The sequence below is a fragment of the Lissotriton vulgaris genome, chromosome 7, assembly GCF_964263255.1.
Source record: "Lissotriton vulgaris chromosome 7, aLisVul1.2, whole genome shotgun sequence".
In the NCBI taxonomy this organism is placed as follows: domain Eukaryota; kingdom Metazoa; phylum Chordata; class Amphibia; order Caudata; family Salamandridae; genus Lissotriton; species Lissotriton vulgaris.
The window spans coordinates 444984287-445000312 of NC_141695.1; the positions used below are offsets into that span (position 1 = coordinate 444984287).

General features: G+C 43.4%; 1 protein-coding gene across 2 annotated transcripts in view; it reads right to left on the reverse strand.

The window, feature by feature from the left end:
* Positions 1–1364: 1364 nt before the first annotated feature.
* LOC147701824 (uncharacterized) overlaps positions 1365–16026 on the reverse strand; it is a 34394-nt gene continuing 19732 nt past the window's right edge. For both annotated transcript variants that reach the window (XR_015297200.1, XM_086928707.1), the window contains exon 3: positions 1365–1866. Coding sequence is in view for 1 of the 2 variants with exons in the window: in XM_086928707.1 (XP_086784833.1) it covers positions 1719–1866 (148 nt within the window). In the remaining variant the exon portion in view is untranslated. The remainder of the gene's footprint in view (positions 1867–16026) is intronic.

Sequence of the window (16026 nt, forward strand, 5' to 3'; positions counted from 1 at the left end):
CTTCTAAAGCGCAGGTACACCAAATGGTTTCATGGCGCTGAAGGCAGAGAGAAGGGCGACAGGAAACTAGATTAGGTCACCATATGCTTGAGTAAACAGTTGAGTATGTGAAGAGATAGGTATTCATTGTCTCTCACATATTTCTCTGGAACAGCCAGGTCAACATGTTTCAGCCAACTTTGCTCCTTATGGGTCGATGGCTTTCGTCAGGACAGGTTATTTTGTAGAATCCCTATCCGAAGTTAAATTAAATCAAATGGGACACTTTCCTACCACTTTTAAAAAAAAATCTTATTTTTTTTGTCATATGGGACTCTTTGTCTTCTCATAAAAGTGGCAAAAAGACATGGAGAACAATGTGATATGAATTAGAATATAGTAGTGATGTTGTCCCATATTTCTAATAATGCATGCACCCAATGATTTCTATAAACGTGTATTTCTTCTTTATAGGCATCCCAAATTGATTGGACAACTTGTTCCAAAGCCATTTGTGGGTATCTCAATTCTTGCTGTATTTCTTTTCCAAGTTCATCAAATAACAATGCTTTCTTTCTGTTGGGGCAAAAGTCTAGACCATACATGGATTCGAAAGTTTTCAAACATGTCTACCCACTTTTCCCATTCTACTGGTGGGTTGCCTGACTAGGTCAAGAATATTGGTGGTGGGATTATAGCTGAAGATGTTGAAAGTACTGTGTGGAAACTCCTAAACTCCAAACCAATCGTATTTGATTGAATGTGACATTCAATTTAATTATGGTGCAATATAACTATCCTAAAACAAATACTATGACCTTCTGGGAATTATTTTTCAGGAGGGCCATTCCCTTTAATAGGAAACCTAACAACAAAATAGCACAATAGAAAAGGGAAGGCTGGAACGATATAGTGAGTAACAGTAGCTTTGAAGTATAAAATAAAGAATAAATTGGCGCTGTAGATTGGTTGCGGTCTGTGAGTTTGCTATTTCGGAAGTATGAGCACCATTGGCCAGTTAGTTGAGCCGTGACATGCGCTCAGCGGGTGCCCGTGGGTTTGAAATTGGTGGCCTGAGCTCCAAGAGAAGTGATGAGTTGAGCTACATCATGCGCTCATTGGCTTTAAACATAGATGGTGGAACTTATCAATGTCAGGTTTGGGATGATGTGTGATTGTTACTCCAGCAGAAGTATGGGGTTTTAAAGGATAATTAGTAGACTTAGGGCCAGAATACTATCTTGACGGATGGGATATGTGGTCCCAATGTGACGCCTATTCCGTCTGCTGTATTACAAGTTCCATAGTAAAAACTCCTGTGTCACTGGTTGCTGTGCTAGCTTTAACTCGCAGCCAAAATAATGTTGGACCTGGAGGACTACAGCTTGTAGAAGAAAAGATTTTATTCCGCAAGTAAATAAAGCATGGTCCACCCCTGCCAGCCTGAATATTACTGGCACACTGTAGAATAACACCACTCCATGCAAATAAAGAACATAAAACATTGTGCCAAGGTATTCTCAGAGCATTCTCTGGGTGGAAAGTATAATATACAAATTAACTTAATCATAAGAGTCTCTACCAAAAAATCCTGCTCTTAACTTTGCTGCACCATCAAGTATTTTGCAATAAAGAATTTTTTCCAGAAACTGGCGATTAGTGCACCATAATAAATGTCTTTTTAACAGAATTTTGTAAACTGCACAAAAATGTGAATACAACCTTTTTCCAAAATAAATCTACAAGCGTGAATAACGATAATGGAAAGTGTTGCGGATTGCAGCAATGGCACAGGCTGGCAGGTCCACGCGGTTGTCATTTCCTAGCATCCCCCAACACCACCTCGTCAGCTGCCGGTATGCCGTGTAGCGGTACATCCGGTAGTTTCTAAAAGCAGAAGCAGAAGGAATAAGGGTTTTGCACCTGGTATTACTGAGTATGTGCTTTTACATGATTTAGTGGGGTCATAACATGCTCACAAAATCCTTACCCCCCCCCCCCCAAGACATATTACACACACTCTACAAAAGCATGTTAAAACCGAACTCTTATGATACACTCAAATAAGTCCGATTATGCAAATGCCTATTAAGGCATCTAAACGCCCTCTTTGTGACCACCTACTTACCACACAAACATTTACTGTGCAATGGGCACCTGTACAAACTAAAGAAATAACTAAGTAATTTAGTACAGCCCACAAGTCTCCCCCACCAAAAGCTCTCAGCTTATTAAAACCAACTTTCACAGAGGAGTTCCATGATCACATAGAGGTACGAGGCCTGTGATTTTAATATCCTTACTATCCCAGACTATACATGGTCACACATCACGATTCACTCAAACCACTTATGTCCTTGGGGCTTCATTTACAAGAAAGTGCTGCAGCGTGCCATTGCAAGCCCTTTGGCTGCGCCACGCTGCAGCACTTTCAAAGCACAGGAATGCGACACATTTACAATAATATGTTGCATTCCTGTGCTCTCCCCTGCGCTGGCACACAATGGGCTGCCATGAACCAACGCAGGCACCCTTGCACCATGGTGCAAAGGATGCCTGCGCCATGGGGATGATTGTTTATGTGCAGGAAGGATTACCTTCCTGCATATAAACAATCGGAAATTGTGGTTTTCAATTTCTATGTGGGCTTAGCAAAACTAGAACTTGCAAAACGTCTTTTTTTATGATTGTTTATGTGCAGTAAGGGACACCTGAGGTGATTTTCCTCATTCTATGTGTGCTGCAGAATGCAGCACGCTTAGAAAGAGCAAAAAAACGTGGAGAAATGAATACATTTCTCCTCGTTGCACCTCCCTACACCTCCCCTGGGGAGGCATAGAATTCAGATGCATTTCCAGGTTTATGATTTCTCAAAAATCTGGAAATGTGTCCGGTTCCAGGGGTGTTGCGTGGGAACACCCACAGCAATACCCATGCAACACCCTTTTCACGCAAAGTGCTGTGTGTACAGGGGCCATCCTTACAAGGACAGGAACTATCATGCAGGGCTTTTTTCCCTCCTTGTAAATATGGGCAGTGAAATGCACCGCCGGTGCGTCACAAAAGTTGACGCACCGGTGGCGCATAGGGCATGTAAATATGTGATATGCTAGTCATGGCCTCTACAGCTAGTGGAATTACTGCCCCCCTGACCAAACTCCACTTTGGACAGCAAGGTCGGCTGGAAAATCAGTAGTTGGGAGAGGTTTGTACCCTTCTCCACGAAGATGCCTGCATCCTCATCTTGAAGGGTCCTCGCGACTGGCTCTGGTAAAATAAATTCAACCCTAATTGGCACCCCTGAATCCGCAGCCTTCGACTTTGGGGAGCCCTACCGTCAGTGCCCAAGCCTCCTTCTACATCTCAACTTACCTGCCCAGTCAGTGGTTACCTTCATCCAGTTTCCTGGACCGAGTCTGCAGCCTCTTTGTGCGACTGAGATTCCCCATTGAAAAGCATTTGGTGCCCAACGCTGATTTGCACCCAGCTGCGTCTGTGCCACTAGTGTATGGTTGGTGCTTCCTTGTGGCTCCCCCTGTGCTTGCTTTAACCCCAGGGGCCTTTGCCCTGAAACTGTGGGTACCTACATGCAATCTGCACCTTAGTCTCTATTGACTAACATTGGGCCCAGTGACCTCTGCATCCGGCCGCCCCAGTGCTGCTGGCGGTGCAATACCTACCTCAATCTAACCCTTGCCCAGTGCAGGTCTAAACCGCTGAAGATCATTTCTTGCCCAAGTGTGTACAACAAATGCTTAACAAAGTCCTCTGATAAGCCTAACTGTTCAACCAGACACAGAGCTTTTGGTATTATCTACATAAGCCTCTGTAAGCCTTTGGGGATCCAATGGACTCTGTGCACACTATACCATTCTTTGGTATCAGTGGCAGCTGGCATTAAATGGTGGGGGGATGAGGTGGGTTGCTGGCATGGGGTGTTGGGGAGGGAATGAAAAAAAGTAAAAAATAAACACTTACTGGTCTACTGTCTGGTGCCACTGCCTCACTTCCTCTTCGCCCGCTTCCAGGGTAGGAAGTACTCAATTCCCAGCCTCCCAATAGCAATGCCAGGTTGTGATTAGTCTGTGCACTGTGGATTGGCGCTCAGCCAGAGAATGGGAGGCTGGGTGTGTTCTCCATGCAGGCTGTTATGCAGCCTGCATGGAGAACAAGCAAAGAGCAGCCCGCCCCTACCCAGCTGTTTGGTCTATTAAATCAGTTGGCAGAGATACTGGTACGCAGCAGGAGCGCTCAGTCATGGGTGCTGTACTACATTGAATAAATCTTCTATCAACTTACCTCAACGCTTCACGTTTCTTCTTTACGACATTTGGTGACAGCCCCATAACATTAAGTATATGTGTAAAGTGTTTGTGATCAGTGAACAGTTCAAATTCACGTCCCCAAATGTACTTCTTGAAATTATCAATTGCCCAAACGCACATGAGTGCCTTGCGTTCAATGGTGCTATAGTGTGTCTCAGATGGCTTTAGCATTCTTGAAGAAACCAATAGCAATGCTGTATTGTGATTGGTCTGTGCGCTGTGGATCCACGCTCAGCCAGAGAATAGGAGGCTGGGTATGTTCTCCATGCAGGCTGTTTTGTTGCCTGCATGGAGAACAAGCAAAGAGCAGCCCCACCCCTACCCAGCTGTGTGGTACAATAAATATGCTGTTGTAGAGTTGCTGGAATGTTCCTATGTAATGTGGAATATGGAAATAGGACAATGAAATGTGTCCTTATAAGGAAATGGAATGAGAAAACTGCAAGAGGGCTGGGGCAACTTGTTGAAGATTAAATTTCAGATTTAACTACATGCTCCGTGGTAAATCTTTACACAACTCTAGTGATTAGCTTCATTCTCGTGCTGTAGACTGGGCGAGGACGTCTTGTGTTGTGTTAAGGCATTGTTCAAACCTGGTTCCAAAATCGGTATGTAACAACGCAGTCGTTACAACGCCCACGTTGTTACAACACGATGCCATTCCCCGTTTTTGCCTTCTGTGACTCTGTTTTCTCCCTCTCTTGTGCCCCGTTTTTGCCTTCTGTGACTGTTTTCCCCCTCTTTTGTGCCCCGATTTTTGCCTTCTGTGACACCGTTTTCCCCCTTTTTTGTGCCCCGTTTTTGCCTTCTGTGACTGTTTTCCCCCTCCTTTGTGCCCTGTTTTTGCCTTCTGTGACTGTTTTCCCCCTACTTTGTGTCCCGATTTTTGCCTTCTGAACCACTAGTTCCCCCGCCCCTGTGCCGCCTGCGGCCCCACTCCCCTGCCTGCCCATTTGCTGCTCCCGCCTGCTCCTCCCTCCCACTTCCCCATATATGCCGGACGCTGGATGCAGCGGACACGCACAGATCTGCCAAAAGGACCACCTTCAGAGACCGCCTAGACAATAACGCACACACCAGCAAAGTGCTCTTCAGCATCGTGAAGGAACTCTCCAACCCCAGCTCCAACACTAACAACATCCCACCGTCACAAGACTTGTGCAACTCGCTGGCCACCTTCTTCCATCGCAAGATCGCAGACATTCATCACAGCTTCAACACCGTCACCACCCCGGCAACAGGCAACACCACCGCTCCCACGACCACGAACCGCCTGCTCGCCTGGACCAACATCAACGACGATGACACCATCAAGATCATGAACACCGTCCACTGCGGATCCCCGGACGACCCCTGCCCACACCACATTTTCAACAAAGCCAGCAGCACCATCGCACCCCACCTCTGGAAAACCAACAACTTCTCCTTCGAGACAGCGACCTTACCGGAGAGCTGGATGCACGCAGAGATCAACGCCTTACTAAAGAAATCCAAGGCGGACCCCAAGGACCTCAAGAACTAGCAAACCATCTCCCTGCTCCCGTTCCCGGCAAAGGTAATCGAAAAGGCCATCACCAAACAACTGACCAGCTTCCTTGAAGAGAACAACATCCTGGACCCATACCAGTCAGGGTTCCACAGCAACCACAGCACCAAAACTGCCCTCATCGCCGCCACAGACGACATCAGAATCATGCTTGACAACTGAGAAACCGCGGCCCTCATCCTCCTGGACCTGTCAGCCGCTTTCGACACAGTCTGCCACCGCACACTAAGAGCACGCCTCCACAACGTCGGAATCGAAGAGAAGGCACTGGTTTGGACCACCTCCTTCCTCATCAGGAGAACCCAAAGCGTCCGCCTCCCCCCCCTCCTTCCGCTCTGACGCCACCGATATCATCAGCGGCATACCCCAAGGCTCATCTCGCAGCCCAACGTTGTTTAACGTCTCCATGGCACCACTCGCCCACGTCGCCCGACAGCACGACCTAAACATCATCTCCTACGCCGACGACACCCAGCTGATCTTCTCGCTCACCAAGGACCCCCACACAGCCAAAACCAACCTCCATGAAGGAATGAAGCCCGTCGCAGACTGGATGAGGAACAGCCGCTGAACTCAGACAAGGCGGAGGTCCTCATCCTCGGCTCCACCCCCTCAGCCTGGGACGACTCCTGGTGGCCGACGGCACTAGGAGCACCCCCCCTCCACACTCACCAACAATGCACGAAACCTAGGGGTCATCCTCGACTCCACACTCTCCATGACAAAGCAGGTAAACGCTGTCTCCTCCTCCTGCTTCAACACGCTCTGCATGCTTCGCAGGATATTCAAGTGGATCCCCACCGAAGCTAGAAGGACGGTCACCCAGGCCCTCGTCAGCAGCAGACTGGACTATGGCAACGCACTCTTCGCAGGAGCCCCGGCTAAACTCCTGAAACGACTCCAATGCATCCAGAACGCCTTCACCCGCCTGGTCCTGGACATCCCCCGCCGCAGCCACATCACATCCCACCTGAAAGACCTGCACTGGCTCCCCATCAACAAGAGGATAACGTTCAAGCTCCTCACCCACGCACACAAGGCACTCCACGACACCGGACCAGCGTACCTCAACAGACAACTCAGCCTCTACACTCCCGCTCCGCAGACCACGCCCTCGCCACCATCCCCCACATCCGAAGAGCGACCACCGGCGGCAGAGCATTCTCCCATCTCGCCGCCAAGACATGGAACACCCTTCCCAACCGCCTACGGCAGACTGAAGACCTTCTAACCTTCAGGAGACTCCTCAAGACCTGGCTCTTCGAACAGTAGCAGCATCTCCCCCCCAGGGCCTTGAGTCCCTCGCGGGTATGTAGTGGGCTTTACAAATGCTTTGATTGATTGATTGATCGGGCTCTGAACAATGCGTACCAGGACTCTGTCAACGTTAATCAGTTGGCAGAGATCCTAGTACGCAACGGGAGTGCTCGGTCATGGGTGCTGTACTAGATTGAATAAATCTTAAATCAACTTACCTCAACACTTCACGTTTCTTCTTTACCACAATAACACATAGAAAATAAAGGGGATAAACACAAAATACACACAAAGAACCCCTTTCCCGGCCCCCTCTACCTGTCAACCTGCCCCTATAAATTAACCTCCTCCTTGTGAATTAAAACCTCCAAACTCACAACAAATTAGCAGAACTAAGAACAGTGCTGAAGAACCATGGATGCAGACATTGTAAGACACCATTCCTTGTTACATGAGATCAGGACTAATAGGAGACCTCATGTTTATGAGGAGGTACGAGCTTATAAAATTAGCCTCATTAAACAGATTGCATTTAATAGTTAACAAACCTGGCCTTCTCAAAACAGCCTCAAGCTGAACTCTCTGAAATCCGAATTCATACTTACCTACCCTCATAACAGCTCCCACTCATACAAGCTTATATACCTAGACGCCTAACTGCAAATGTACTGTTATAGAACCCACTGAATCCATTGGAATAACACTGGAAAAGAAACTGAATATGCAATCACATAAATAAATATGTCAAATACATTTAAGATGAATGAGGTTTACTGTTAAGTGAAGAGATACTCTATAAGTGGCCTGAGAGTAAGTCTGCGGTCTCATGGCTGAGTGTGTGTTTGTTTGAAAGATACTTTCAATAGGCAGTTCATCTGTTTGGAAACTTAGGGCTTACGGATATCGTATCCGCTGAAATATAAATCATGTAGGATATAATGGGATTTATATTTCAGCGGATGGGATAGCCATCACTGTTGTGATGGAGTAACCCACCCACCAACATCTAAATCAGGCCGTTCGTGAGTAGTGGCATGGAATTCACAAATATTACAAACGTATTATACGTTTCTAAACCTTAGTTGCAAACAGAAATGCAACATTAAATATTGTCATCTTCAGTAAAGATTCCTTACCTCTGCTGAGATAGGTCTTTATGATTACAGAATTTGTGCTGGAATGTGCAATACGCAGATGTGCTTTTTCATTGTGCTGCCTTGTACGCCTGTTTCTGGGCACTGCACCGTTGTTTGGTGCGTTGAGAGTGGTGATATGATTATGGGAGGTCTAATTGAACAGCCATCAGTATGATTAGATGCACATTTTCTATAGTATTTTTTTACTATTGTTGCATTCTGCCATCTAATGTAGTGGCATTGCCGGTATCGCCTTTTATGTTAAATTGTGCCGCAAATGAGAGGGTCCATGCTTATTTCCAGTGTTAAGTACCTATTTCTGAGCAGTGATCTGATACTGGTCATGCTGAGATTATTATACAAATGTTTTCAAGTTGTTGGCTGTATCATTGAGTGCATGTTTATTTATGTTGTGTGCCGCAATTTGTCTCTGCAGCTTCACTGACACAATATTGTGATAAAAAATATCGTTGAGAAAAATTGTGCCAAATATTGTTTGACACAATATCGTGCTCCTATACCTATATTGGTAAGTACCAAATTATCGGAAAGAAATATTGTTGCCGCTAAAATTGCCCAAAAATACACAAGTGTAAAAGTAGTAAATGTTAAATATTCTAAAATATGAATTTAAAAACATGTATATTATTTACACTAATATGCAATACTAATTAATGTGGGTCTGTGTTCATATTTTTATATATATATCTATATTACCTACTGGCGGTCGCCAGTAGGTAGTTATAGTTAGGATTTTTTTCAATGTTAAATCTCAAAATTCTATTTGGAATAACTTTGGCTTCAGTTGACGAATCTGCCTGAAAATTTCCTCAAAATGGCCTCGCGGCGCCCCGGTCCTTCCCTGAAAGTTTGGGGGGGATTCGTCAAGCGGGGGCCGAGATAAAAGGGGGGTCCCAAAACGCGTTTTCTCCATGTTAATTTCCATAGGGCGGTCGATTTCACTTTTAGCCCGAACGGCTGAATGGATTTTCACCAAATTTGGCAAAATTGTAGGGACTGGTAGCCCGATGTGCCTTTGCTATGTCTCGAGATATGTGCTCCTGTAGATTTTGAGTAATTTAGGTTCAAAAAAATATATATATCTATATGCGCGCCCCGGTACGCGCCCCGGGGAGCGCTCCGGGCGCGCCACGTGAGGTGCGCACGGAAAGCTGATTGGTTCTCGGGTGTCTGTAAACATTCGAAACAGTCCGGAGCGGCCGCCATCTTGTGTCTCGGTAAAATCGAGACACAAGAGGTGGCTAAAACAAAGAGGGAAATGACCATAAGGCGTCAGGGATAAACCCCCTCTGACCCCCTAGGTTTGATGTGGGGGCAATAAAAGGGACCAGCGGGGCATTTAAAATATATATTTTTTTTCGTTTTGCGCGGGGGAGCGCTCGGTGCGCTGCCTGGTGGGCGTACCGGGGAGCGCACTATGAGGAAAAAAGAATGACAGAGTTTTTAAAAAAGAAAGCCTTTTTTTAGAAATTGGAGGTAGTTCTAAAAAGAACTTTTTTTTCCCTTCTTTTTGTTGTTTTATATTTTTTTTGTATTTTTTAGGGGGAGAAACAAAAAAAAGGGAATTGAAACTGGCTCAACTGGAGCAAAAAAACAAAAAAAACCAAAAAATGAGTTCTTTTTGGGGCACTTGTGATTGTCACCTGCAAGGACGATTAGCTTTATGCTCTGTTCACCATAGGCGATAAGCTTGCCACATGCAGTACAAGTGATTTTAAAATCAGAAAATCTTGGCTGAATACAAGGCATCATCTCTGATGTTTCTGGTCCTGATGAAGACGGTTCGTTTCTTTGGGAGGTGGTCCTTGAAGAATGGGGAAGGTAACTGGCCAGTTCCCTGAGCTCTGCACGAGAATAGTTGTTAGGGTGCTTTCTGGTCATATGACGAATCATGGTATAGTTACCATATGAATATTTTTTGTTTGGGTTGCCCCTTGAAAGTTCTTCATTGCAGATTAGGCAAGTTACCTTGGCCGCATTCACTTTTTTCTTGCCCTCTGGGATTGAAAAAAACTCCCATACAATGTGTGGCTTGGGCTTGTATGGGGTATTTTCTTCAGGAAGCCATCTTCTCCTCCCCTCCTCCTCTTCCTCTTCCTCCTCCTCCTCTTCTTGACCACCAATATAATCTGGAGCTGGTCCTGTTGGTGGTGGTGGTGGTGGGGCAGATGCACCAGCTGCTGCTGCTACTGAAGCCATTATTAAGATCAAAAAGGTACAGAGATGTACAAACAGGTCTTCCTCAGTCAAAGGACAAAGTCAGAATAAGGAAAAAAGGTGGGGTCTTTCATCATTTGGAGAAAAAAAAACTGTCCTGAACCAATGAGAAGTGTTATTTTCAGGTCACAAGACCAGGGGCTTCATCATTATGAAACCAAAACTGTTATGAACCAATGAAAAGTGTTATTTTCAGGTCACATGACCGACGCGCTTACGCTACGCGCCCCGGGGCGCGCCCCGGGTCGCGTAGCGTAAGCGCGTCGGATGTTTACGTTGCGCGATCGTATTCGCTCGAGTACTTCCGGGTGCGTTTACGCCGTGCGTATCACGCGGACGCGGCTACGCGATACGTCACGATCATGTTTTCGTTTGCGATATTGGCACTCACGGGACGCTCCCCGGAGCGCGCCCCGGGGCGCTTTATAGAAGTACGCGCTCCGGGAGCGCTCCAAAAATAAAAAAAAAATTTAAAAAATGGGATAATTGTAGGGACAGGTAGCCCTATTCTGAAGTGGTTTTTAAAAAAATTTACTTTTGAAAAATATGTATTGTGCTACATTGGGCTTAATATATGTTAGAGCCAAAATGTAGCCCAAATGTAGCCCAATGTAGCCCAAAGATGGCCACCAGAGACAAAAAAATATATATCCCAAATATCAGCCAGATGTAGCCAAACTGTAGCCCAATGACAGAATGTTCTAAACAACTAGAGCGCTAACAGTCTTACTTATAAAGTGAGACTTATAGTTAGGAATTAGTATTAAAAAAACCTATAAAATTCACTGAAAAAACCATAGGTTTCACACTAGTTAAATTTAGGAATTAGCATTTACAAAACCTTTGAAATTCACTGAAAAAACCATAGGTTTCACACCAGTTATAGTTAGGAATTAGCATTTAAAAAACCTATTAAATTCACTAAAAAAACCATAGGTTTCACATCAGTTATAGTTAGCTGGAAATTTTACTGTCATAAAACCATTGAAATTCCACGTTATAGTTAGTTGGACTCACTATAACTTGCGCGTGTAATGCACTGCTGATGACGTCACATATTACATCACTCATGACATGGTCAGTGACATCACTCATGACATCACTGATGACATCATCCTTGTGACAGAGTGACAGACCTCCTTTCACTGTAATGTAACCCATGAAAAACATATTGAAAAATATAAATTAAAACATTTTAAAAAATGGAGATACCCATACCAGTTACAACAACCAATTCAATAATTCCACCATCTATATACACATTTACACATTCATCAACAGTTCCATATAGTCACTCATACATATACTCACTCATCATATGTAGTGATACACCTATTCATCCTGTTACACACCGACAGTCATCAAGAAGTTACTCACACATATACTCACATATGCAAATAACTAATAAACATCCATTTATTTGCATATACAAGTATACACACACTACAACCTTACTTCTAAGGAAACTTACACATACTTACTCTCTTAAACAATCACTTATAGAAACACATACTTATTAAAACAAGAACTCTTTCAATCTCTGACTCTCACATATACTCACTTATATACATCAATACTCACATATACTAGATTAAAACATATGTAGTTACTGATAAAGACACTAGTGAGACAGTCATTCACTTACTAACACATACATATACACACTCATCCACCCATACATTCCGACACATATGCTGTCTTCAAAACACATACAAACAGTGAGTCAGTCACCAACCCATGCAGCCACTTATACACAAAGTGAAACCCTGATACATATATTACAATATTTAAAAGTTACTTGCTAATATATGTATTCACTAAAATACACTTAATAAGGCAGTTAACCAATCAATTCTTTTTAAAAAAACATCCATTTACACACTTATTTAACCATTTATTCTTCCATCGTCCTTTACAAATACATATATAAAAAAAAAATATTTTTCAGAAAGACACACATTCACTGGATGGTGTCATCAGTGATGTCATGAGTGATGTCACTGACCATGTCATGAGTGATGTAATATGTGACGTCATCAGTGGTTTTTTTAGTGAATATATATATATATATACATATATTCTTTACACATGTTGCCCGGAGACGAAAGCGCGACTCCACAGAAGATTAAAGACACAGCTTTATTGATTGCAGGAGCATGACTCTCCGGACAACATGTGTAAAGAATATATATATATATATATATATATATATATATATATAACCTACTGGCGGTCGCCAGTAGGTACTTATAGTTAGGATTTTTTTCAATGTTAAATCTCAAAATTCTATTTGGAATAACTTTGACGCCGGTTGACGAATCTGCCTGAAAATTTCCTCAAAATGGCCTCGCGGAGCTCCGGTCCTTCCCTGAAAGTTTGGGAGGCATGCGTCAAGCGGGGGCCGAGATAAAAGGGGGGTCCCAAAATGCGTTTTCCCCATGTTAATTTCCATAGGGCGGTCGATTTCACTTTTAGCCCGAACGGCTGAATGGATTTCCACCTAATTTGGCAAAATTGTACGGACTGGTAGCCCGATGTGCCTTTGCTATGTCTCAGGATATGTGCTCCAGTGGATTTTGAGTAATTTAGGTTAAAAAAAATATATATATCTAGAGCCGCGCCCCGGTACGCGTACCGGGGAGCGCTCAAAGCGCGCCACGCGTCTTGCGTACGGAAAGCTGATTGGCTCTCGGGTGTCTGTAAACATTCGAAACAGTCCGCAGCGGCCGCCATCTTGTACCTCGGTAGGATTGAGGTGGTAAAAATCAAAGGGGGAAATGAGCAAAAGGGGGCAGGGTACACCCCCCCTGACCCCCAGGTTTGATGTGGGGGTCATAAAAGGGCCGTACGGGGCAAAAAAAAAATTTTGGGGGGGGATTTGTGCGGGGGGAGCGCCCGGTACGCGCACCGGGGAGCGGACAGGGGAGCGTACAATTGATTAAAAAAATGACACTTCTTTAAAAAAAAAAATAGCATTTTTTTATAAATTGGAGGTAGTTCTGAAATTTTTTTGGGGTTTTTGTTTTATATTTTTTTATACTTTTTGAAACGATTTTATATTTTTTTTGGATTTTTTACAGGGGAAAAACAAAAACAGGGATTCAAAGAATGCTCAACAGGAGCAAAAAAATGAGAAAATTTAGGGACGGGGAGAGCATCGGTGTTCCTGTCTCTTTATTACAATGAGTTCAACGCTCTGCTCCCCATAACAGAGTAGTTTGTCACAGTCCACGCATAAAAATGTTATGCCTGCAAAAACCGGCTGGACGTTAGGGACCATTCTTGCACGTGTTGAACCTGAAGGTGTTGCTCCACCAGTGGAGGTGCTGCTGCCATCTCTTCGTGCCTTCTCTGCCAGCTCCCTGACACTCTCCCTGGAATAATTTTTTGGGTGTCTTCTTTTGACATGCCTAATTAAATTGGCATTTCCAAAGCTGTATTTTTTTAGAGGATTGCCTCTGGATAAAATACTTCCACATATTTTACAAGTTACTTTACTTGCATTAACTTTTTTTTGTCCTTCAGGGATGTCATAAAATTTCCAGATGAAGTGGTTCTTTGTTATCTGGTGAGGAGGGTCCTCTTGCACAAATCCATCTGAATCACTGCTGGATGACTCCCTTGCAGCCATTGCTGTAGATCAGGAAAGTAATGAGTTGAAAATTCACAAAACACCTCTTGCTCTCTCCAAGTGCAAATCAATAGTGAGGGAAATGGGTGGGTTTCCCTAAATTTAGAAAAAAATAATTATTGAACCAATGAAAAGTGTTATTTACAGGTCACATGACCATGGGCTTCATCATTATGAAACCAAAACTGTTATGAACCAATGAAAAGTGTTATTTTCTGGTCACATGACCCGACGCGCTTACGCGACGCGACCAGGGACGCGCCGCGTAAGCGTGTCAGACGCCTACGTTGCGCGATTGTATTCGCTCAAGTGCTTCCGGGTGCGCTTACGCCGTGCGTATCACGCGGACGCGGCTACGCGATACGTCACGATCATGTTTTCGTTCGCGATATTGGCGCTCTCGGGACACTCCCCGGAGCGCGCCCCGGGAGCGCTCCCAAAAAAAAAAAAATGGGAAAATTGTAGGGACAGGTAGCCCTATTCTGAAGTGCTTTTTACGAAAATTAACTTTGGAAAAATATGTATTGTGCTACATTGGGCTTTATATATGTTAGAGCCAAAATGTAGCCCAAATGTAGCCCAATGTAGCCCAAAGATGGCCACCAGAGACAAAAAAAAAATATAGCTCAAATATAGCCCAACTGTAGCCCAATGACAGAATGTATCAGAGTGTTCTAAACAACTAGAGCGCTAACAGTCTTACTTATAAAGTGAGACTTATAGTTAGGAATTAGCATAAAAAAACCTATGAAATTCACTGAAAAAACCATAGGTTTCAGACCAGTGATAGTTAGGAATTAGCATTTAAAAAACCTATGAAATTCACTGAAAAAACCATAGGTTTCACACCAGTTATAGTTAGGAATTAGCATTTAAAAAACCTATTAAATTCACTAAAAAAACCATAGGTTTCACATCAGTTATAGTTAGCTGGAAATTTTACTGACATAAAACCATTGAAATTCCACGTTATAGTTAGTTGGACTCACTATAACTTGCGCGTGTAATGCACTGCTGATGACGTCACATATTACATCACTCATGACATGGTCAGTGACATCACTCATGACATCACTCATGACATCATCCTTGTGACAGAGTGACAGACCTCCTTTCACTGTAATGTAACCCATGAAACACATATTGAAAAATATAAATTAAAAAAAATTTTAAAATGGAGATACCCATACCAGTTACAACAAATTCAATAATTCCACCATCTATATACACATTCACTCATTCACCAACAGTTCTATATAGTCACTCATACATATATACACTCATCATATGTACTGATACACCTATACATCCTGTTACACACCGACAGTCATCCAAAAGTTACTCACACACATACTCACACATGCAAATAAACTATTGAACATCCATTTATTTGCATATACAGCTATACACACACTACCACCTTACTTCTAAGGAAACTTACATATACTTACTCTCTTAAACAATCACTTATAGAAACACATAATTATTTAAACATGAACTCTTTCAATCTCTCACTCTCACATATACTCACTCATATACATCAATACTCACATACAATAGATTAAAACATATGTAGTTACTGATAAAGACACTAATGAGACAGTCATTCATTCACTCACTAACACACGCATATACACACTCATCCACCCATACAGTCCTGCACATATGCCGTCTTCAAAAAACATACAAACAGTGAGTCAGTCATTGATGCATCTATGTGCTAAGTAACACTCCCACCAAACCATACAGACACTCATACTGATACTAAAAAAACATCTAATAATTTATATACAAACATATGTAGCTACTCACCAACCCATGCAGCCATTTATACACAAAGTGAAACACTGATACATATATTTAAATATTTAAACATTAATCGTTAATATATGTATTCGCTAAGATACACTTAAT